Source organism: Dama dama, chromosome 3 (assembly GCF_033118175.1).
Source record: "Dama dama isolate Ldn47 chromosome 3, ASM3311817v1, whole genome shotgun sequence".
NCBI classification, from domain to species: Eukaryota; Metazoa; Chordata; class Mammalia; order Artiodactyla; family Cervidae; genus Dama; species Dama dama.
In genome coordinates, this window is record NC_083683.1 from 40,907,671 (window position 1) to 40,933,216 (window position 25,546).

The 25,546-nt window shown below is 43.6% G+C and overlaps 1 protein-coding gene across 3 annotated transcripts in view; it reads right to left on the reverse strand.

The window, feature by feature from the left end:
* Positions 1 to 24,849, reverse strand: part of TMCC3 (transmembrane and coiled-coil domain family 3) — a 66,458-nt gene extending 41,609 nt beyond the window's left edge. The window contains exons 1-2 of one of the 3 annotated variants that reach the window (XM_061125907.1): positions 24,686 to 24,848; positions 15,776 to 15,827 (exon numbers count right to left, since the gene is read on the reverse strand). Coding sequence is in view for 1 of the 3 variants with exons in the window: in XM_061125913.1 (XP_060981896.1) it covers positions 24,686 to 24,763 (78 nt within the window). In the remaining 2 variants the exon portion in view is untranslated. Of the gene's footprint in view, positions 1 to 15,775; positions 15,828 to 24,685 lie in introns of all 3 variants that reach the window. The other 2 variants (XM_061125913.1, XM_061125889.1) reach the window with 2 other exon arrangements.
* Between the last annotated feature and the right edge of the window lie 697 nt (positions 24,850 to 25,546).

A 25,546-nucleotide genomic window follows, 5' to 3' on the forward strand; every position in this document is an offset into this window, starting at 1 on the left:
AAACATGGAAAAAAGCCCTCTAGAAGGAACTTAAATTGTATTATCAATAGGAGACTAGTTAAATAAATGACAGATATGGAGGTTGTGTGCAGAGAACTTTTCTGTAAAGATACATAGGAAACGTAATAGCCCATATTCTCTGGGGATAAATATGAGACGTTGGAAAGAGACTCCATTTTACAGCATCTGCCCTTTAGTGCTACGGATTTTTTTTCCTATGAACTCGCATTTAAGTGTGGACTGTAAATAGGAAAGCAAAGTGCACCTTCATAATTTTCACTTACGTGGATGATCTAAAAGACACTTCATTTAACAATGTTATTCAATCTTTGTAAACAGGAAATAGAACGAGGAACAAATAGAAAGTCTACATATTAAAATATGTTTGTTCCAGCAGGTAATGATCTCATCATTACACATTAGAAACCCTTGTCTCAGAGTCTGAGGAGATCAGGCTTCTTTTCTCTAAAGTGCCTGCTGAATGTGCTACAGACTCTTCCACACTCTAGTGGCTCAATTTAACCACCTCCCTTGTGCTAATAAATATGTTCTGACACTTAAACTTAGTTTTATTCTGGAAATTGAGGGGAGATTGGGAGGAGCTCATAACTTTTGTCAAAACCTTGAAAAAGGAAAAAACCCCTTCAACTTAAAAAAAGAAAAAAGACTGATGCTCAAGCTCCATATAGGACTCGCTGGACCTTTGGGTCTGGTAGTCCAATTCCTGTATCTTTTAACCAGCTCTCCAGGTAGTTTCTACATGGCTGGTCCTACCTCATGCACAGCAGAAATAATCATGTTTAGCAAACTCTATGTCTCATCTGAATGAAAGCACACACCACAGAGTATAAAATTCTATAAACAAAGGTGTTCACTACTGCACCACTCCAAGATTTTAAAATCATTATTTTTTTTGAAACACTGATACAGAGTTTGGAGCTAACGCTGGCTTCAAACAGAACCTCTGGCTCTTTTATTTTCTCAGACTGTGGCTACAATCACCTGACCGCACAGCCTCCTTTCTCCTACCCACTCCCACCCTAGTCTTCTGTCCGAATATAGTCTGACAACTACTGAGCTCATCTGGTGTTTCCTGAACATCTGACTATAAGATCACCTGTGTGTGCTGCGCTGAGCACCCACCTGTGTCTGTCTGTGAACTTACGGACTGTATCCCCCCAGGCTCCTCTGTCCATGGGACCTGGGGCCCCTCCTATCCTTGTCCCACCCCAGACCTAGTGAATCAGAATCTCTAAAAGAGTTTCTGGGTGTTAAACCAGTGACCCAGGTTACTCTAATAAACAGGGAAGTCTGGAAAACACCAATTCAGGTCATACTCGTTTCACGATAAGGAAGTCAAGGTCTAAGTTGTTACATAGGTTTTCCAAAGACCAGCTGATCACTGACAGCTGGGACACTCGAAACCTGGTGAGCTAATTCTCGCCTCTTACACCTTTATTACTTATTATTCTGTTTACCATGAGTATCTGTGAAGTTTCTGATTCATCACGATGAGGCCCCAAGTAAGTGACTAATGAAGTCTGAAGGCAGAGGGCGTGTCATGACATGCCACTGGTTTAAAGAATAACATCGCTGTAAGGCTGTCCAACATCTAGCTACCTGCACCTAAAGTTCTTTCACTTTCAGTATCAGGATGAGTGTGTGCATGCACGTGTGTGTGCATACACTCAGTCATGTCCAACTCTTTGCGATCGCATGGACAATAGCCCACCAGGCTCCTCTGTCCGTGGGATTTTCCAGGCAAGGATACTGGAGTGGGTTGCCATTTCCTTCTCCAGGGGATCTTCCTGACCCAGGGATTGAAGCTACGTCTCTTGCATATCCTGCACTGGCAAGCAGGCTCTTTACCACTAGCGCCACCTGGGAATTCCATCAGGATGAGGAGGCACATAAAATGGAACATGTGATGGAAAAAGACATACACTTCCACACAATTATAACTAGGTGGGGAAGATTCAAAGTCCTCTGATCTCACTATTTCTTGCTCAAATGTTAGAACCGTTACCCAAAGAAGTCTAATAACCACACACTTTCATTATGACAGCAACAGCCCGCACCTTGCTGTTGGGAGACAGAAGACCGCTCCCACCGAGATTCCACAACCTTGACCTGAAACCAGTATCTCTTAACCCATCGACGACAAAAACCGATGGGAGACAAACCGATGTGCTCAGCTTGGAAAGCACACAGCAAGCTTTAATTCGGGGAGGGCTCCATGGAGTTATAATTGCCTCTAATTGGCCCTCCCACACGGCCTCACAATTTACAGCTGTAATCAGTTCCACAAAAAATGTGTTAAATTTCTTTTCTACCTTGGAAATCAGAATCATTTCCAGTAAGGTTCTTACAACATTATAGTTGTTTTTCTTTTTCTTTTTTTTTAATACCAAGATACAGAAAAGGATGAATGAATGAATAAAAGGCAAAGATGCAGACAGATCTTTTGGAAATGAGCACCAAACCCTCCGATTTAATGATAACCCAAAGGGATTCAAATTTGTAACAGAGACTGATGCCAATTCGGGAAACCTTTCTGTTCCAGGGCACACGATCCAAAAAAACACATTCATCTGGTCAGACATTTTCCATACTTTGATTTTTATCTTTCTTGGCGTGCTCGACTCTCCTTTAATAAAGTCACAACCCGTTGTTGCCATGGAACCCAATCAGACTTGGAGCCTGTTACTATGACTTCCCTGCAGGTCTAAAAAAAGACCAAGTGACCAAAAAGAACAGCCCTTTCTTTAAAAAAAGAAAATAATAATAATAATTTATAAGGCAAAAAGACTCCAAAAAGGACCTAACCCTTTTATATCCACTTAAGTTTAAGCTCTCGTGCTGGTTAATTTGAACGCTTGAGCCAAAGCTAGCCAATGTTTTATAAAAATTTGTCAGCTGAGACATTCCCAAAAGATGGTTTTATAAATAAGTACCTGGCAAAGAGGATAAAAATGTTCTTAGGATTTCTTCCTTTTTTTTTTTTCCCTTCCAGGCAGTCTTTCTGAAATCTGAGTAGCTGTTTAGCAAACATGTGTCAATCAGCAGCTACCAAATTGCAATATTCATTTCCACCAATACTTAATTTTTGCCAAGAGCTCATGATCTCTCTGTAAAGAAAAGATAAGCTAAGCAGTACTATCCACCCAGTGTTCTCTCATATGTGGAGCTGGACCAAAGCTGCTGAAAAAAATCCCTGAGACTGACAGCAGAGCCACTTACAGAGCTGCGTAAGCAAAGAGCATGAACATGTCTTGAGTGCCTACCATGAACTGTGCACTTTGAGGTCATTGCGAGAACCCAGCAACAGACGCATTTCCCTATCTCTGTTTTGCAGCTAAGAGACCAAGACTCAGAGAGCTTAAAACAGCTAGCTCCAAGCTGCCATGCTAGAATGGTGTCTGGCGCCCAAAGCCAAAGCTATTCATTTGTTCAGCCAACATGTATTTCTGGCCTCACAGGTGCTTTTGCATTTTGTTATGTTTCTTATTCCTTACAATAAAGACAATAGGGTCTGCAGCTTCTAAAGCCTGTCTGTAAAGAGGGCATGGCATCTATCTTTACCGGCACAAGGGGCCACTTCTGGCTGTCCCCGCTTATCATAACCACCACATCTGAACAGCAGCAGCTAACTCTTGGGAGAACCGTGAGTAGATGCCCTGGCCTCTTACCTGAGTTGACAGGGGGCCAGACACCCCACTACATCCCTCAAAAGGCTGCCTGCTGACAAGGCCTTCCAACCCCGGGCCCTGCAGAATGGAGAGGACCAGGAAGCTCTCGGTACCTGTTTTTGTGCAATTTCAGTGGCGAAGTAAAAGCCAAGTCAGGAAAACTCAACTACAATTATTCTACTCAACCCTGGTTGTGGATATCCAGCTTCGAGAAATGACTAGTAAGGAGGAAGGTGGTAAAGCATAGAAGTTAATTTCAAAGTTATACTATTACTCATATCAGCCTTTCAGCTAAAGATACTTTGTCTGTTTCCTTGTATAACGAAATACAACTGCTTTCATTACAAGAAATTTCAAAAACCCAAACAAAACCACAATGAGATAGCACTTCGCACCTATTAGGACGATCGGACGATCACAATCAAAAGGCATAAAATAACAAGTGTTAGCAGAGACAGGGAGAATCAGAACCTGCATAACCTGCTGGTGGGAGCAAAAAATGGTGCAACTGCTGTAGAAAACACTCTAGCAGTTCCTCAAAAGGTTAAATATAGAACAACCAGGGGCTTCTCCAGCGGCCCAGTGGCTAGGACTCGGTGCTCCCAAAGCAGAGGGCTGAGTTTCGATCCCTGATCAGGGAATTAGATCCCACATGCCACAACTAAGCCCTGGCGCAGCCAAATAAATAAATATTTTTAAAAAGAATTAGCATATAACCCAGCAATTCTACTCTCAGGTATATATCCAAGAAGAACAAAACCTTATGCCTGTACAAAAACTTGTACACAAATGTATATAGCAGCTTTCATTATAACAGCCCCCAAATGGAAAGTCCCCAATGTCCATCACCTGATGAATGGATGATAAAATGTTGCACATCCATGCAATGAACTACTATTTGGCAGAAGAAATTAGGTACTAACGCACGTTACACCATGGAAGAACCCTGACAACATTATTCTGATTGAAAGAAGTCAAGATAAAGACCACATGACAGAAAACCCACCCATTTAAAGAAAACATCCAAAATAGGGCAAATCCAGAGACAAATAAGTAAATTAGTGGTTGCCTTGGTCTTGAGTTCCGGAAAGGAGGAAATGGAGAATGCCTGCTAATGGATACAGAGCTTCTTTTCGTTTTGGAATTGATTGTTGTGTGGTTTCACAACTTTGTGTGTATACAAAAATCATTAAACTGTACACTTACAAAATGGGTGAATAGTGTGTGAATTATATCTCAATAAAGCTGTTTTTTTAAGGAAAAATCAACACAGCTCTTTTTTGTTTTTTTGTTGTCCTATTAAATGAAAATAACCCAACTGACAAGACCACCTGACCTGGGACACGTGACTTTGTCTCTGGGGTCTCTGTGTTTTTAAGGAAACAAGGCTCAAGCCTGAACCTGACATTCTCTTCTGCTGCCCCATGAACTTTTGATTTAGAGGGGAAAAGCCACGTGGATGAACCTCTCGGCGAGTGTTCAAACAGGGGAGTCAGACCCTATCTGTCAGCCAGGCCAGGATCTATACCATTCTCGCTGACTCTAAGTTCCCTCCTTCGGCTCTCCCCTTCAGCCCAGCTGTGTACCTTAAGTTCCTGAACACCTGCCATGCACGAGGTTTGATGCCAGGCGGTTTTCACCACCTCTAGTTCTCAATCCACAGTCTAGAGGTATGCTCCACCCTACAGGTGCATAACAGACTCAGGAAGACTGTGCAAGGTGATGAGGGGTGCATGGCCGCACACTGGCAGAGATGAGATTTGAACTTGAAACCAAACTCTGAGCTGCTTTTCTTATTTCTACACCTGAGTTTTTCAAATGGGGTCCACAGGCATATTCTGGGGTTCCATGATTTTGCTACAAACAATTTAAAAGAATGTGTTTATTTAGACAGTGAAAAATATTAAAATTTGGTGGGTCATAGAGACAACCACCTGCTAAACAAGTTAACTGGAAACTCTGGGGTTTCAAGGCTTTTTCCACTTCTGCTCATGTGAGGCCAGGTATCTGTACTTCTTTAGCTGTCATGGGTGGACAGGAAACGTGTCAGCTAACTGTCTTGGTGTGCTGGGGCTGCCATAACAAGGGACCACAAAATGAGTGGCTTAAAACAACAGAAATGTATCGTCTCGCAGCACTGGAGGCCTGAAATCTGGGTGCTGGCAAAGCCATGCTCCTTCTAAAGGTGTTGGGAAAGGGCCTCTCTCCCAGTTTCTGGCCGCCTCAGGCATTCCTTGACTTATAATTTCATCCAGTAATCCTGTCTTCACATCATCTTTCCTCTGTGCATGTCTGTCTCCCAGCCGCCCATTTTATAAGAACACCAATCACAGTGGATTAAGGCCCACCCTAATGACTTCCCTTCAACATAGGTGGACGAAGAATGTCACCGGCCATATCGGTAAACAAAGGATGGAGCGGCCATCGAGCCATCAGTCCCTGCAGCCACCTTCAACTGTGCACCCTGAGGGGATGAAAAACAGGATACTGGCCCTAGATGATTAAGGTGCTTATCAAAGGAATGATTTCAGTGAGCCCAGACTCCCGAATCTTCCCGGAAGCCTGGCACAGAGCAGGTGCTCCATACGTATGTGATGAATTAGGCTGAAAGCAGAATCGTGACAAGCATGACCCTTAACTGTGCCGCTTCTGCATGGATGTTGGCCTGACATCTCCCACATAAGATGCTGCTGAGCTGGTGGAAAGGGACGGGGAGGAGACACTGGGTGGGAGGGGGTTGGGAGAAGCCCCTCAGGGTCTACAGGGAGCTCATTCTTCAACCAGTACCACGCCAAGATGCCCGAGTAACTCCTCTTCCCCAGCATGTGTTGAGATGTAGGTACCACCCAGCTGGATGCGCTGCACATCAGGGCTACTGTCCATCAAAGCTGTCAATCTCAAGGTGTGGTCCTGGGTGAAGGGGACACCTCAGACCACGAAGCTCGGAAAGTAAAGGCTAGCCTACTTTTCTGCCTTCTCCCAAAGTGCTAATCAATTGAAAACTCTGCCGGGCCACTCAAGGAGGTCCCTATTCTCCCAAGTTAACCTCCATCTTTTCTCCCAAAGGCCAGGTCCAGGAAACTCACCAGAGCTCCTAAAAGAAAACCATAAGGGTTCAGTCCTCCAGGAATTCTCACAGCAAAGGTGGACTCTGAACTTGCCTACAGAGTGACTGGCAGGAGTGAGATATTCTAGGCATCTCAGTCTGTTGAATCTAAAGAGCGATGGATGGTGAAGACCCAAGCACAAGAAGACGGCTCAAGGTCAAACACAAATGCATTCAAGAGAAGGGAGAGGGAATACTCTTCACCAGGGAGAAGACTGTGGAGGAATGCATAACGTCTCCCAAACTCCAAATTCAACCTCAGCTAATCCTCTGTAAAAGTCCTGGCCATGTGGATTAGACTGGGGTGGGAGTAGGGTTGGAAATGGGGGTGACACATCATAATAAAGGGAAAATCATTAAGTACTGACTTCATAAAATTCTAAGGCACTTAAAGGGTGCCTTTCATCTCAGAAATTCTACAAAGGAACCAAAATCACTGCAAAACTATTTCCAAAAAGCAAACAAAACCTCACTGAGAGATGGTACTATAATTTCTTGAGTTTGCGTCAGTCTGTTTTCTGTAGTTAGAAAAAAGGTGCCTGGTTTGGGTTATGAAGGCAGTGTTCCACTATAAAAACCTGCTGGTTGCTATGACAATGAACATCCCTGTTCCTCCCTTTTCTGTAGCATCCTTCTTACATCTGAATCAAATCAAAGGACCTATCTGTGATAGCCAGGGTTTAGTATTTCCTTTGCATGAGGATATAAAAATGCATATACACACACATACGCATACACAAAATACATCATCAAAGGGCTAACCAGGGCCTTCTCTCGTGGCTTAGTGGGAAAGAATCCTCCTGCCAGTGCAGGGGACACAGGTTTGATCTCTGGTCCAGAAATATCCGACAGGACGGAAGGAAACTAGGTCCATGTGCCACAACTACCGAGCCTGTGTTCTAGAGCCCACGAGCCTTAACTACAGAGCCCAAGCACCACAACTACTGCAACCCGCATGCCTGGAGCCTGTGCTCTGCAACGAGAGAGACTACTGCACTGAGATACTTGAGCACCTCAACTAGAGTAGGCCCTGCTCACTGCAAATAGAGAAAGCCTGCATGCAGCAACAAAGGGCTGGCACAGCCATACAGATATAAATAAATCTTTAAAAAAAAAAAAAGGGCTAATCAGAGGTGAAGCAAAAGCTCAAAAATGGGTACCACTTGTCCTCTCCCTACAAACATCTATCAGGAAACACCTGGGCAGGAGAGTGTGAATATGAAGGGAGGCGAGCTAGAAAGCCTCAGCAGTGGACACTTCTTCCCGCCTACGCATCTCAGGGTAGACTCTCGGTCATTTCCTTTCAGAAAGGCCCACATGAAGCCAGGGCTCCCTGGAGCACTGCCATTTCTATCTGCAAGACTGTTGACCCGAGCTCCTCCAAGGCAGTGCCCATGTGTGACTGGTCATAGGGCCCAGCACAGCGCCAGGTACAGAGAGAAGCACTTAGGACAATGAAGGGGGCTCTGGAATAAGGCAGCCACTCCTTACATTTTCTACCAAGATCTCAAGTTAGAACCCATCCTGCTTCAACTTGTGCCTGCCTGAGAAGCAAGCCAGGGGATTCTAGATCCATGCTCTCTCTCGGTGTGCAGCTTGGGACCTGCAGTCCAGCGCTGCTACTGGTTTCCATCACTGTGGTCCTGAGTCGTGACCACTGACGCTTCCCCAGACCTGGGGCAAAACAAAGTAAATGAGAAAATTACAGCACTAATGTGATTTATCATCTTTCCAGGACTAAGGCTGCTCATCACTTAGCTAGATTTAATTGCAAAACATGTTTGTTTTAGTAAAGCTATGAAAATACCAAAAAGCCAGTGGAAGAGAAATAGAGCTCCCATCGTTCTACTTGTCCAGAGGTTGTGTGTGTGCATGCTTAGTCGCTCACTCGTGTCCAACTCAGGTTCCTCTGTCCATGGGGATTCTCCAGGCAAGAATACTTCTATGGGTTGCCTTGCCCTCCTCCAGGGGATCTTCCCAACCTAGGGATTGAACCCAGGTCTCCAACATTGCAGGCGATTCTTTACCATCTGAGCCACTAGGCTTCCAGTATCTATATTTGAATTTCTGCGTCACTACCCTTCCAGGGATTGTGGTGGTTCTGCCTAATGCTCAGAGGCAAAGGCTCAGGAAAGCAGACCAATACAGATTCAGGTTTGAGCCTTTCCACTTTTTACTGGTATAATCATGCTAGAGTCATTTATCCCTGTTTGAGTCTTAGTTCTTCATGCATAAAATGAGGATAACTGCACTTATTTGCTTTCAAGCAAAATTAAAATGCATACAAACTCTAAACAAATACTATTCAACATACACATAGAATCTAACATCACTATGAACATTTTCTATGACAAATGTTAAAATACGGCTTTAAAAAATCACTCCTGTAAGTATAGTTATTTGACAAAGTTACTTAAAAATAGATAAAGTTACTTAAAAATAGATGGTAAACTTAAAGATATTCTTTTTCCTCTGCCCCAGGAATGTCACTTCAAAGTATCTTTCCTAGAGAAACCCTCCCACGAGTATACAGACCTTCTCAGAATCAGCCGGCCTGACCACCATTAGGAGAGTGGCTATAGACTCTGGTTTATTCATATACTGAAATAATGTACATCAGTATAAATGGGAATGAAGTTGGATAAATTTATAAACATCATGTTGGGAAAAAATAGCCAGTTACAAAAGAGGTGCCATTTACATAAATATTTAATACAAAAAACAGTACTATAAATTGCGGACAGATTCTTTTTTTGTTTGTTTGGTTGGTTTTTATTTTCCAGAAGGAGAACTGAGACTCTGACAGTCCTCATGGATTCTCCCAAAATGTAAAACCATTACAAGAATGAGACTCAACAAATTGAGGTTACGGAGACCTCTGAGAAAGTAGAAAGGGAGAAGATGTCAAAGTACTGTATCTGGAACCACTTATTTCTTTAAAAAAAAAGAAAGAAAGAAATCTGGTACAAGCACAGCAAAATATTAACATCTTAAATCTACGTGGTAGGTCTATGAGTGCCACACTTTAGAAAAACGTCTTTTCCATATCTGAAGTATTTAGTAATTAAAAATAAATTTACTATTTATTCAGAACGATTTGGTTAATGATTTGATATGGGTTTTCCTCACGTGCAGAACCATTTTTAAAAATGGTGTAAGTTGCTATTTCTGATGGGTCATTTTGTTACCTTATCATTTTGGAATCTGATGTCACTGCATTTACTTCCATAGGACATTCAACCTTAAATTAAACCTTAAATTAAAATCAACAACCACAGTAAGCATAAACTTAAGAAAATTAAAATCCACTGAGAGTTTAATAAGCTGGCTGCCCTAGAAAAACATCAAGCCTCATTTTATTGTTTAAAGAAACTAAGGAACAATTATTTTAAAGAATTTTTTACGGGACTTCCCTGGCAGTCCAGTGGCTAAGACTCTGCACTCCCAAAGCAGGGGGCCCCGGTTTGATACCTGGGTTTCCCTGGCACCAGTGGTAAAGAACCCACTTGCCAATGCCGGAGATGTAAGAGATGTGGGTTCAATCCCTGGGTCAGGAACAGTCCCTGAAGGAGGGCACAGCAACCCACTTCAGTATTCTTGCCTGGAGAATCCCATGGACAGAGGAGCCTGGTGGGCTACGTACGGTCCACAGGACCACAAAGAGTTGGACATGACTGAAGCAGCTTAGCACAGACCAGAATAGGGAACTGGATCTCACATGCCTCAACTAGGAGTTTGCATGTCGCAACTAAAGATCCTGCATGCTGCAACTGAGACCCAGGGCAGCAAGAGGGGAAAAATTATTTACTAACAAAGTAACTGTGATTTCTGAAATGTTCAAAGTATCAGAAAACATAAAGTAATCTTTGTGTACAGATTTAATATCTCTCTCAACTGTATATGTATTATTCTTATTAAACAAATCAGCTATCATTAAAATCACCCCAAATGTGCAACAAATAATTTAAAAAAATGAAGGCTGAGAAGACATCAACATTAATTTAAAGGAAACCACATAAATATATTATTTCATTCATCTCTTATTTGCCCAAAGAAAAGTTTCAAAAAATGTCTGTTGAAATGGTAGGCTCAGCAAAACCATCCTTAAACAGCATAAAGCTGAAGAGCTCTCCTTTTAATTCTTTCTTTATAAATAGAGCCTAATTTGAGCCCTGAGTACTTAAAATCATTTTAAATTGCCAAAGTGCTAGCTAAATTTCTCAACAGAATTTAATGCGCTCCCACCTACCCAAACAGTAGGAGCATGTCTGGGTGCTAAAACAGACAATGACTTGGTATAAACAAGAGCCCTCATGGCGCCCATGACCAGCACATGAGTGAGCCGCTTAGATGAAAGGAAACTCTCACTTTAATTTTGGTGCCCACATATCCAACAGATGATGCCAAATCAGTGAGTACCTCTAAACTGCTCGGCACATGAGGTAAACTTTGGCTGGCTTTATAAAAGAAATATTACTTGATAATTTGCTTAAGTCAGGAAGTTTCGACTAGCACAGTGGCCCTTCCCAAATGAAAACACATGTAATAAAAGCATACTCGTTTCACCATTATAATACACTCATGGGTCAGCTTATGAAATGTTAAGTGTTAATTTCTGGGTACAACAAACAGTTTCAATTTCCCTCTGTGTCAGACACATACACTGTAACCCATGTGAACCTCTCGGTAATTAACTTCGGTGCATATAACAACCACTAAATATCTAGTGATATTTAGCAAGCCACAGGAGTAACTTACAAATATGGGTAATTAAGCCAAATACAGTAACACCTTATTACCTACAAACACGAAATCTTGTTTCATTATGTTAACATGAGTCATAAACCAACTTAAATTCCTAGTACCAAGGATAGCACAAGGGAGCTACAGATGTTTCCTAAGGAGAGGACCAAGCTTTTCCTAAGCTTGAAAGTATTCTGCTGAGAGTTATTCCTGTTCTTTCATCTCTGGAGCTAAGATGGTGGACCACAATGATTAAGGCAGCAAGAATACATATTCTTTATACTGTAATAGCTTTTGCAAACATATGGAAGGACAAATGAAAGTGAAAGTGTTAGTTGATCAGTCATGCCTAACTCTTTGTGACCCCATGAACCACAGCCCACCAGGCTCCTCTGTCCATGGAATTCTCCAGGCAAGAATATTTGGAGTGGGTTGCCATTTCCTTCTCCAAGATTTTACATTAAATAGAACTTATTGAGAGGTAACATCAAGTTCAAAAGGGTTGAGGGCAAATTTTTATTTTTAAATGACAAACTTTACCATCTCTTCTTTTACTTTTTGGTCTTTCCTTACCATAAGTGATACTGAAAATACGCCTGTTGAAAGTTTCTAAATACATGAGCTAGAGTTCTCAAAATGCTCATTTCAAAATGCTTGTTTTGGGGGGAGGAGGAGAAGGGGAGGGAGGATATCAATCCAGAAAAAATGAACCAAAAGCATAACCTTTGATTCAATACAACCAGAGAAAGAAATTCATGAAAATGAAACTATAAATATGGACAGCAGTGTATTTTTAAAGAGAAGTAACTGCAAAAAATGGTGCAGGAATAACTATGGCATTTATGTGCAGACATCTTAAAGAAGATCAAATTCTAACTGGATCAAAGATTAAAATATATAAAAAGAAAAATCATAAAATATATTGTAAAACACCATGGTGTTTATGGTTTTTTAAAGAGTCATTTAAAAGGCCATTCTAAGAATGACACAAACCTTTAACAAGTGCCAAAATTTTTAAATTTCTTCATGGCACAGTCTGGTTAGTATATATTCCATGTTTGCTACATGCTACGACTATATATACACAATATATCATTAAGTCAGTGTGGAAGGCAGAATTCTAAGAGAGACCCCAAGACTCCTACTCACTGGTGTATACACCTTGTATGATAACCTCTCCTTGTGTGTGAACAAGACTTGTGAGTAAGATGGGGTTTTTACCCCCATGATTAGGTTACATTATTTGTCAAGGGTAAAAGAATTTTGCAGATATAATTAAGGTCCCTAATCAGCTAACTTTAGTTCATCAAAAGGTGAAATAACTGAGTGGGCCTGGCCTATCAGGTCTCTAGAGGTGATGCGACAGAGATACTCGTCTGCTGGCCTTGAAGAAATAAACTACCACGTTGTAGAGAGGGCCACGTGGCAGGGAGCAATAGCAGTTAGGCAGCCTGTGAGGGCTGAGGGCCTCAGTCCTACAACTGCAAAGAACTTGACTCGGGAAACAACAAATGAGCTTAGAAAAGGATTCCAAGCCTCAGACAAGACTGTAATCCTGGCTGACACCTTGATTTTAGGCTGATGAAACTTACAAGAAGAGATACAGGTAAGCTGGGCCTGAACTCTTGGCTCATGGAAACTGTGTGATGATAAATGGGTGTTGCTTTAAGTTGCTAGATTTGCAGTAATTTGTTACATGATAGTAGAAATTAACAGACAAAAATGACAAACAGGAAAAAAAAATGTGCAAAACAACCTATTTAATAAGTAAAAACTTCTACCAATCAATTTGAGACTAATAACCCAATAAATAAATGACCAGAATATATTAACAGGTAATTCACAATAAAGAGAAATGTTTTTAAGTGTATAAAAACATGATTAACACATTGTACTATAATTATATAAGATGTAACTGTTGGGAAAATCTGGGTGGTGGGAGGGAGTAAATGGACACCTCAGTACTACTTTTTACAACTTCCTCTGCATCTAAAATTATTTCAAAATACAGGTAATCTCATTCATATCAGGAAAAATATAAATTAAAATGAGGTACCAGTTTCACCTACCAGATTAGCAAACATCAAAAAACCTTGCAATACACTATGTGTCAGAAAGATGTTCATACGTTGATGGTTACATAAACTGTAATAGTTTCACTCTCTACTGTACTTTCAGCTTCTACTGTTTGACACAGGTACAGTGTTCAATTTCACAATACCATAATTTAAAAGGCACAAACTGTTTGATGAGCAAACCCACGTTTAAGAATTTAGCTTACAAATGGAAGATCCGCTGGAGAAGGGATAGGCTACCCATTCCAGTATTCTTGGGCTTCCCTTGTGGCTCAGCTGGTAAAGAATCCGCCTGCAATTCGGGAGACCTGGGTTCAATCCCTGGGTTGGGAAGATCCCCTGGAGAAGGGAAAGGCTACCCATTCCAGTATTCTTGGGCTTCCCTTGTGGCTCAGCTGCTAAAGAATCCGCCTGCAATGCGGGAGACCTAGGTTCAATCCCTGGGTTGGGAAGATCCCCTGGAGAAGGGAAAGGCTACCCATTCCAGTATTCTGGCCAAGAGAATTCCATGGACTATACAGTCCATGGGGTCACAAAGAGTCGGACATGACTGAGGGACTTTCATATATTCTTCATGTGTGCAAAAGAAGCATGCCCCAGTGCAGTGAGTGAGGTGCCTACAGTAATTATAGACTGAAAGCAATACATGTTCCCTTTAATAAGGAAATGATTAAATAAATTATGGGATACCCATAGACTGGAATCCTGTATAGCAATTATAACAAGATCGATTAATCTGCATTGATAAAGATCAAAAGTAGAATATGTTTTCCAGCTTCTCAAGTCTTGCAGAGCAATTTCACAGCATACCCACATTCACTTATTTGGTCAGTATTTACATGTCCCAAGTATGTACCACGCTTCATGTCTGGATAAAAAGGACATAACTATCCCCATGTGAGAAGATGGAGCAAGTGCCCACAGGAGAGAGGGGAGACAGGAGAGCCCACAAAGAAAGGAGACCAGGGCTCAAGGGCCAAGAGGGCATAAAAGACAAAGATCAAATGAAGAGGCTTGGGTGACAGGCTGGGATTCTGTTCTGCTGAAGGATTTAAAGCAAAATCTTGGCAAGACACTCAGTGAAGCACACAGTTACTATAAAAACCAAGGAGGGGTCCAGCTGGACAAGTTCAGGATCTGGAGACCACGTGTGATTTCATGAGAGATGTCTTAGGACATCTCACCTTGAGCGCTTCCCGTAAGCTGAGTCACCCAGGCACACCCCTTCACCTCACACCTGCTAAGACCTCCAGAACCATGAGGACAGCACGAAGTCCTCTTGAAACATGCCATCTTGCGTACTGGAGTCAGAGGATATACTCGACACATTGTTCTCACTTGGAGAAATATTTACAAGCAGATGTCTCAAGCACCTGGACATGCTTCCCTTAACCATGTTCCTTTACTAGTTCTTCATCCAACATTTAAGGACGGAGTCAAAGCAGCAAACTATTCCGCTGCATTTCTACAACCTTCCTGTCTTCTGTGCACGTAATGGTTGAAGCTTTCAAGCACCATCCCTGATGCCAATACACAGCCTGAACAGCTCTTACTGAATGGACCTCCTATTTTCAGATAAATTAAAATCTATGCCAACTGGTGTTCAGTCTCAAATCGAGGCCACCTGTTCCAATTAGTGAGATTAAAATAGTATACTACTGACTATCTGAAGTCGAGTCCCAAGTCTTCTGGATATCACAAAATCTTTACAAAAGACAGAAAAAAAAAAAAGGAGAGAATTTCAGTCCTAACACACAGTTGCACATACAGGAGTAAATATATCCAGGTGACGAAGTATAGCTTTCACTAAAGACTGACTTTATTTCTGGACAAGTGCTTACATCAAAATTTCTGAGAAAAGCTGCAGCTCAAGGCATCATTTAATTTCCTTACAACAAGCTTACAGATACAGCTTAATTAGATTCAACTTTACTTCAGCAAAACACAGAGCTTAAATTTCTTCTCCACCCATCTTTCTGTCCGTGCCTGAAATTCCCAAAGAATCTGTATCTTCTGGATGTTCCACTCTTTAGCCCCACGCCCTCCATTGTCTCAGTTTTTCTCAGGTCATCAGAAGACTAGAAAGGCAGCCTGGAACACGACTCTCAATTTCCCAACCTCTCCCAAGCACTCCTATCCCAACAAGGCTGCCTTCAACTCACCAGAGTGCGCTTTTCTTCATCGCAAACATTCAATTATTTAAATTCTTGCAATCTATGAGAAGAAGAAAAATCTCTTAGCATTTTCAAGACCAAAGGTCTTAACTGTTTCATAAAGGAAGACAGATGATGACACATTAAGGCCAGTGTTTTTCCTAAAAGATTCTGAATCATGTTAGGTGGACAAAATTGAAAGCATTAAATACACACAGAATCACAGAGAGTGAGTTAGTCCCTTGAAAACAATCCTCAACCAAACGTCGCTGCTTGAGGCTGGGAGAAAGTCTAGGTTCTGCACTAACAGCCCCTTTACAACGCTCCCGCGTTTGATCATTCCCTTTTTCATCGGGTGCAGAGGCCTCAGAGGCCCAGACGATATTCACCTAGAGCAGTTAACACTGCTGTTGTTTTTTTAGTTGCTCAGTTGTGTCTGACTCTTTGCGACCCCATGGACTGTAGCCCCCCAGGCTCCTCTGTCCTTGGGATTCTCCAGGCAAGAATATTGCCATTTCCTTCTCCAGGGGATCTTCCTGACCCAGGGATCGAACCCGCATCTCCAGCACTGACAGGTGGATTCCTTCCCACTGAGGTACCAGGGAAGCCCAAACTGATTTAGAAATATTAAATAAATAAAGGTGCTGGTGGTCTGCGTAGGAGGTGTGGGAATGAGTGAGGTCTGGGGAACTCTGCAGTAGACAAAGGATGACTCAGTGTCAGAACAACCCACACTGTGTCGGATCTGCCAACCCCACTTCTCACGGTCATTCACACAAGCGGGAGGGGGAGGAGCTGATGTTCCAGTTTGACTCCAAACTCTGAACCCTTCCTTCCAACCCTCAAATCTGGAAGCAAACTGAGGGAGTGGTGTTGGGGATAAAGAGGAAAAGATGGTTGAGAAAATTGAGGAAGCAAACCATTGGATGTGGTGGGTAAGGGGGCTTATTGAGGGGGCTTCCCCGGCATCCAGTTTGGGGATTGGCTGTATGGGAAAAGTATTCATCAGGATTTGGGGACGGGGGGAGGTGGTTTGAGAGAACAAATTAAATTTGACACACAGACTTTGAGGTGCCTGTGGAACATCTGCATAGAAATATGAAAGCAGAAATATGAAAGTGAAAGTTGCTCAGGTGTGTCCAACTCCTTGTGACCCCATGAACTCTAGCCCACTGGGCTCCTCTGTCCATGGGATTTTCCAGGCAAGAATACTGGAGTGGGTTGCCATTTTCTTTTCCAAGGGATCTTCCCAACCAGGGACTGAAACTGGGTCTCCTGCATTGCAGGCAGACTCTTTACCATCTGAGCCACCAGGGCAGGGTAGAAACATACTGTGTAATAAAGCCACACCAAGGTTGAGCTCTCAGGTCAGCACATGAGGCAGCACACACACTTTCACGCAGAGAGGCGTGCCCCTCAGGATAGGCCTGCCAGCTCCCAGAATGTGACAGACCCCTCCCCTGGCTTCCCCCAGGGTGCCAGCGCATGACTGTTTCTTAGGCTAAGAAGCTGATGCTGTTGCTGGTTTGTGTTTAGGGGCTGTGTTGTATGGAAATTATATATGCCAAAGACAAAGAGTGCTGGAAGATGCTCTCAAAAGAGACTCACAGGAACAGAGAGCTTCAGAGGTGACAAAAGACTGGGGCTGAAATTCTAGGTTAAATCCGTACATGATGTATTCCATGACTTTTGCATCTGGCACATGTTTTTTCCCAATACCCTTTCCCAACAGGTAGGAGGTCAAGACAAAGATGAACTCACATCACAAAACTTGATTTTAGAAAGAAAAAAAAAAAAAAAAACAGACCATAAAAGGGACCTCAAAAAAGACTTTTTAAAAAAAATTTTAGTCACACCCCACAGCATGTGGGACCTTACTTTCCTGACCAGAGATTAAACCTGTGTCCCTCAGATGTACAGAACAGACTTTTGGACTCTGTGGGAGAAGGCGAGGGTCGAATGTTTCCAGAGATCAGCATCGAAACATGTATATTATCTAGGGTGAAACAGATCACCAGCCCAGGTTGGATGCATGAGACAAGTGCTCGGGCCTGGTGTACTGGGAAAACCCAGAAGGATCCGGTTGAGAGGGAGGTGGGAGGAGGGATCGGGATGGGGAATACATGTAAATCCATGGCTGATTCATGTCAATGTATGACAAAAACCACTACAATATTGTAAAGTAATTAGCCTCCAACTAATAAAAATAAATGAAAATAAATAAATAAATAAACCTGTGTCCCTGTAATGGGAGGCAGAGTCTTAACCACTGAACCACACGGGAAGCCCCAGAAAAGATAATTTTAAAACAGTTGCAGCAGATCCAATACAGCTAAGTAGTTTAATATATGAATTGTTACCCCTCCTATTCACTCCAACCCCACCAGAAATCTGGAAATAAATTCAGAAGCATAATGGCCTAACACTAAATTATTCAAATTCACTTTTTTCACCCCAAAATCACAAAATTTTAAATCTGTTCATCAATTAATTCTCTACTGAAAATAATTAGAATTTTCATCAAGTTCAATTTTGAGATGTTTATCACATAATTTAGCAATTAGTATAGTATTAAAGTGTTTTAAGGACTTTCCCTGGTGGCTCAGATGGTAAAAGCATCTGCCTACAATGTGGGAGTCCTGTGTTTGATCCCTGGGTCGGGAAGATACCCCTGGAGAAGGAAATGGCAACCTACTCCAGTTTCTTGCCTGGAAAATCCCATGGATGTACGCAAGAGCCCAGTAGGCTACAGTCCATGGGGTCGCAAAGAGACGGACACAACTGAGTGACTTCACTTTACTTTGAGAAGTGTTTTAAGTAGCTTTCTTTTAAGAAATTCTCTTCTAAGACAGGAGCTAGTATAATGGTTAGTCCTTAATCAGTTTGTAGTCATTCTATCTGGTTATGGTCTTATTGGATTTCTTTTTGCAAAGTATAAAGAGAACGATGTGGAGTTAAAGTCTGAATTCTCTTCCAATTCTAACACGGTGAAATCTTTAAGTCTAACTTTCCAATCTCTGCCTTAAGGATTAGAAGGACATGCCTGCCCAGTGAAGCTTGAGTCCTACAGAGAGAACCCATGAGGCCAGAATGTGACTCGACCATCACAAGAAGCAACCACCCTTGTTCTGTCCTTCCACTGCTCATCCTCCAGAGAAAACACGCCAGTAAGAATATGATTCTTTAACAACGTCTTTAAGTTGTAAGCTTGTTCAACAGCCTTGAAGATGTCCCCAACTACTGCCAAAATTCTTACACCCTAGGCGTTATAAGAACTTTATAAATGATCCCTCTAAATTGTTCATCCACCAAACACTTACTGGGAACAACCAACTATGTGCAGGGCACCAGCAGTGTGCAGTCTCCTAACAGTCTCGAGTGTGCAGTTTGGCGGGCCCCCAGCAGAGGTTGAGCACATTCATCCCCAAGCACTGAGCAGGTTTATTAAGACAGAACTGCTCTCCTGCCCTCAGCTCAGAGGCAGAAGATTGGGAAGTGGCTAAAATGCAAGCTGTGGAATTAGATCTGGGTTCATCAAACCCTAGCTCCACTATTACCCAACAGCCACAGGCCTTGGACAAATCACTTAACCCACCTGGGCCTTAACTCCCCCATCTGTAAAATGGAACTATAAATAGGATATCATGAGGATTAAGGAGTGCATTTGAAGTATTTAATATTGGCGCCTGGTATATAGTAAGGAACTGGTACCTATTGGCTATTATCACTGTTGCTGCATTCTTCTCTTTATTTACATTCTTTTTGCCTTCTTACAGAGGAATAATCGACACAGACGCTACATTCTGCTTCAAGCAGCATAGCCCTCCCCCAAGTCAGTGGAAGCAGCTGGATTATGCATAGATCATATATCCCCATGTTCCTTTTCTGAGGAATGTGAAGTCCTCACTCTGATTCACAGTACAGTGATTCATGGTTCTCTTCTCTCTCACCACTCCCCCCACCCCCCCACCACGCTCAACTGAAAACACAAAAACACAATTAAACAAAGAAACAGTAGGGCTGAAATAAAGTCAAGCTGGGCTTGACTTAGCAGCCTCTCCTAAGTCAAGACCTGGGCAACTTCCACCCAGAAGCACAAGGCTCATTTCTGGCCTTAACAGCAGACCTGGAAATTTAGGCAGTGGGTCTGAAGCAAACACATCCTGTGATCCAACTTGGTAGCAGCTGTCTTGGTGTTCCACAGCGGATGTGACAAGCAGGCGTGTTGTTGGAGGCTGGCAATTCGTTTTCCTCTAAAGGGAAAACCAGTGAGCCCACAGCAAAGCATCACTCAAAAAACACACACATCAATCCATTCATGCTACACTGAAGACAATTCCAACTCACACATTCATCTACTCACCATCCCTTAAATTAACTCTTTAGAAGAAAACAAATCACTGATTAAAAATTGTACTCACAGACCACTCACTCAGGTTACCCCTTCACCAGGTCAGTGTCACCTACAAAAGAAGTCTGTTTCCACTCACTCTGGTTCCTGTTCAGGAAGTAAGCATACAGTCATCAACTTATTACATCATTGCCCAACCATTTCCACAGTGAGAAGGGCTCTGACATCTTCCTCTCCCTGACTGCCTCTGGCCATTACTCATCGTGCAGTTCTGAATCTATTTCCACACCTCAGAAGGTTTAAAGATGTACTATAGGTGGCAACCATGCCTGACACAGGTTTTAGTTCAGACACTAGAGACTTGCACTTACTATCATCACTTCCGTCTGTAAAAGAGAAGGGTTATTTCCTGGGGCTGCAAGGATAAAAAAGATACATTCACTAGGTACTAAATTTCCAGAGAGGCCAGACTATTTCATCACCCATACGCTGCTGATGCCTAGAACTGCAGTGAGCACAGAGAAGGTGCTCAGAAATATTTGCTGAATGAAGCCTCCTGCTCTCACAGCGCCAGTGTCTATAGTTTATAAACATGTAAGTAATCAATTGATGAGGAACATGCAATGGAGGAAGGTACCATATGCTAAAAATCCAAGAAAAGTCTCTATATTATTCATAAAATCAGCAGTCTTTCCATTCTCAAGCTTATGAATATGTATTTCAGTTCAGTTCAATTGCTCAGTCATGTCCAACTCTTTGCAACCCCACAGACTGCAGCACACCAGGCTTCCCTGCCCATCACCAACTCCTGGAGCTTGCTCAAACTCATGTCTTACATAGTGATAACAAAAACTGGCTACCATCAATTGAGTCTTATTGTGTACCTGACATTTTATAGACATGACTCATTTATCACTCACCACACATCAACGGTGTGGAAGAGGAAGCTAAGACCTGGGATAACTATAAGGTCCAAGGTCGAGTGCTTAGTAAGCGGCCCTAACTAGCACAGGGTCTGTCTTCTGCGGGCTAGCCGCATGAAAGCGGTTCTGTAGACAGAACAGTCTGGTCTGTGCAGGCTGGATGGAATAGAAGTTGATGACATCAGAGAGGAAGGTAAAGCACCAGCTATCTCCTCCTGAGGTCGTAAGTGGCTAAACTAAGGTGGGATGTCTGGGGAACATGGGAAGAAGGAAAGGATTCCAGAGAAATGTCAGAGATCCAGTGGCATGGCTGAGACTAGAGATGCAGGGAAGGCAGGCACTCCAGACAACTAGCAGCTCTGATCAGTGGCCCAACAGCATAAGGAAAAAAAAATTATTTATCTCACACATGGAGAAAAACAGCTACTACTGAGTATACACAACCACTGTTTTTACAAATTCTCTTACTGAAGACTCACAATCACTCCCCAAAGTGGGGATCATTATCACCTTTTATACACGGGCAACTGAAGGCCTGGAAAGGTCAGAGCCTGCCCCAGCAGTCACCCAGTTGGGAAGTGTGAAGAGCCAGCTATGATCCAAGTCTTCTGCTTCCAGAGCCACAGCTGTTCGGCTCTAGACCCCAGTGGCTGAAGATGGAATTTTAGGACACTTAAAATTAGAACTGACAAAAATTTGATTCAGACATAATTAATAAAAACCAGTTACTGGATAGAAAGCAGACTGCCTATATTCTTAAATAGATAATAGGCTTTAACTATCTAGGGCATGAAAAAAAAAAGTAAGATTCTAATTATGTATGCTCTTTCTTTTAAAATCAAGGGATATAATGTGCAGTGAGTTTTAACATGTACCATTTCTGAGTTTTACACAGATGAAGTTTAAAAATGTGAATGACCCTGACTTGCCAGCTTAGAGACAATCACAGAATTCATCAGTTACATTACATTTTCACCAAGGGGGGGCGGGGTGCGGAATTTAGGTTAATCCACCTGGCTGTAAAAATAGACTTGTGCACTGTTAAAATAGTACACTGCCTCATTATTATTCCAGTCTCAAAGGCTTAAACAAGCTCAGCAAGCAAGATGTCTATTTTCCCTGCTCTCTCAACAGGGTATCAATTTTGAACACAAAAAGTGACCATTCGGTAAACAAGAACTTGATCTCACTGAGTCTTAGCCCCTAGGCAGGGGGAAACTTCTTATCTCTGAAAGGTTAATCAACTCCTCACACACACCTCCATTTCTCATTATAATGTTTTTAGGGGAGCTAATTTACCAAATAAGTCCACAAAAAGGTTCTTTTTAAAACCCACATTAGAATCTTACTGTACGGTGCAGGGGACTCTATTCAATGCTTTCTGGTGACCTAAATGGGAAGGAAATCCAAAAGAGAGGGGATGCAGGTAAACATATAGTCAATTCACTTTGCTGTACAGCAGACTAACACAACACTGTAAAGCAACTATATTCCCATCAAAAAATAAATAAATGAATCCTATACTAGATGTCAAGGCAAAGAGGACATCAAGAAATTAAGTATCAGTGTTCCTTGAGGTTTTCCTCAGCATCACATACTTTCTGAGTTTAAAGAAAATACGTTTTTATAGCTACATTCAAATGAGTACCACAAAACAGGAGTTAAAATCATCTAATGGGATGCTTTCTGCACCCAAAGATTGCTTCCACCTGGCCTTCATTCCAGCAGTCTTATGGCAGCCTTCAGGACAGATCAAAATTGTATCAGCCCCATCTGAGTAAAGGTCTTTGCTATAGAACTTGTGACCACTGTCCACTGAATTTCTAGCCTTCCTCAATGTGATTTCGTCCAGCCCTTACCAGATTTCATTTGCCCTATATAAGCTAATATAGAATAATCAGTATATATAAGTCTAACTCAGTTTTAATCTATGGTCTATATAAAAACCAGGTGTCTCTATGCTAACAATGTAGTACTTTAACACGGTCAACAGAATTTTAAACAAAATAAGAAACCCCCTTCACAAATGGCTCCCCTACTTTAACAGGAAAGATGGGTGTGGAAATGGAACAGCAGCAGATACAGCAGAGATAAAGTCTGTCGCTGACTTACACATCTGCTTTGCCACTTTCCATCTCAGTAGTTAAGCTAAAAAGAGCTGAGTTTTGGAAAGTTCCGTGTGCTTTTGCCAAATTGCTTAAATGGGTTCACAATGAGCCATCCCTCCCTCAAAGATTACTAATCCTGTTGTTTACACAAAGATTATCACAGTTGTGACAAGAGAAACCCAGCTTCCACACTTTTTTCAAACCTGAAATGTCTTTTCCGTCAACTACAACACTATGGACCACACATCCCCCTGATTACAAAGGCATCAGAAAAAGACTTTCATCTTCCTTTGCAGTTAACAGAGTATTAGTCAGCAGCCATCCCTCAACAAACTTCTAACTTTAGGTAACCAAAGATTTTTTATTATCAATATTTTCTTTCAAATGGAGTTTCTAGTTATTTTCATTACAAACTGTTATGGAACTTTTAAGAAGTGCAGAAACAGGGAGAATTCTTTTGTGGGGAGGGGAGCGCGGACTGGATGCTGGAGATAAGTATTACTCCACTAAATGTACTTAATCCGAAAAAAATTAAATCATTGTGTGAAACTGATTAACAGATGCGAGCACGATCCTACCTCCTGAACTTTAAGCAGAGAGGCTGGCACTCAACGACTAAGATCGTGCAAGAGAGCAGTTAGCGCAAAGAACACCTTCAGGCAATCCTCGCCCGAACAAGTGCCAGACAGAGGAGGTGCATTTCTAAATGGCAGTTCAATCAGTCAAGGGGAGAGCCAAGTGTTCAACCTGGACGATCAAACAGCCCTAAGACAGCAAAGCGATCCCCGGGGCAGGTGAGGCTTCCTCTCTCCCGAGGGACCGGCGCGCAGCCTGAGGCCTCCCTCCCCGTTCGAGCACTATAAGGCTCGTCTCTGCGGCTCACTCTGAAAAGCTATTTTCGCCCACAGCCAAAATCAGCAACAGCAAATTACACAGCAAACAATGGAGAGGGCGCCTGCTCCTCACGACTAGAAACTCTCTACAGGCAGCGCGCAAGACTGACTTTTCACTGGGGCAGAGCCCGCAGGAGCGGCCGCGGGAAACCGGGAAGCGGGGTCGGCCGCCTGTCCGCGCTCGGGGCACAGCCCCGAGCCCGAGAGCCCCGACGGCTGGGGAGGCGCGGCGGCCGCACCTGAGCTTAGGAAGCCGGGAGGCCGAACTCCGGGGACAGGACGACGCGGGCGGCGGGATCCCCATGCGTCTGGCCCCGCGCGGCGAGCGCTCCCTGGCGGAGAGGGCGGCGGAGCGCCGGTCGTCGAGGAGACCCTGGCGCGCGGGGACAGACGAGCGGCGGTGGGCCTGGGCTTGGCGCTGCTCCCACCCCGGAGGTCTCGGAACCGCGGGCCGAGCTCCCACGCCCCCCTTCCCTTCCCCGTCAGCCCGAAAGGTGCTGGGAAGTCCGGGCTCCGAGCCGCAGGGAAGGGAGGGAGGGAGCCGGAGAAACGCGCAGGGCGAGGTCGTTCCCGCCGGAGCCCAAGCCCACCCAGCCTCGCCCCTCGGAGGGCGCCCCCACCGCCACACCGACCGCCACCCTCACCCTTCTCTTGCAGTGCTGGTGCCGGCCCGGGTCGGAGTAGGTCCGGTCCACGGTGAGCGCCGTGTCGCTGCCCGGCATCTCGGCGCTGGCGCCGGGAACTTTCCCGGGGTCCAGTGCCGCCGCGCCGCGAGCTGCCGGCGTGCTCCGGCTCGGGCTCGCCCGGGGGAGCCTCGGCCAGGGGGCGGTGCGGGCTCGCGCGGCAGCTGCCAACACCCGCGCGGCCGCCCTGCGCCGCCGCCGCCGCGGAGTGGGGAGGGCGGGGGGAGGCGGGGCCGGGACGCGAGAGGCACCGCCCCCGGCTCCGCCCCCTGCGCGCCCCGCCCTCCCGAGACCCTCTCCAGGTGCCTCGGCTCTGCCTCCCTCGCTTGCTTAAACTTGATTCCACCTCCTTCCACACTGCCCTCTTTTCACTCAAGGGATGAGTGGCATCTACACTATTTGTTGACTTACCTGATAAAAGATGGATTTTGGTCAAGATGTTGAGGCATGCCTTTAATGCTTCCTTTCACGTAACTCTTATTCAACATGTACTTATGGGGCATCGTCCTAGGCCCTGGGGTAGGGATCAGAGTTATTTTTTTGTTTCTGACGTTTCTTTCTTTTTAGGAGCTCATGTTTTTCTTCTTCTGATTCCACTGAGCAAAGACTACAGTTCCCCTTAAACAACCATCTATAGTGTTATGTATTTTTATTTTGCAAGTCTGGCTCACCTTTATGTTGGAAACTACTTGAAAATCAAGATATATCTTTTCATTTTAGTATTCCCTATTTCGAGTGAAGAGTGCCTCCCCACAAGAAATATGGAGTCTAGAGGAGACCGTGAAAACACCTCATCTGGTTATAGACGGTGTACCAGTGGGA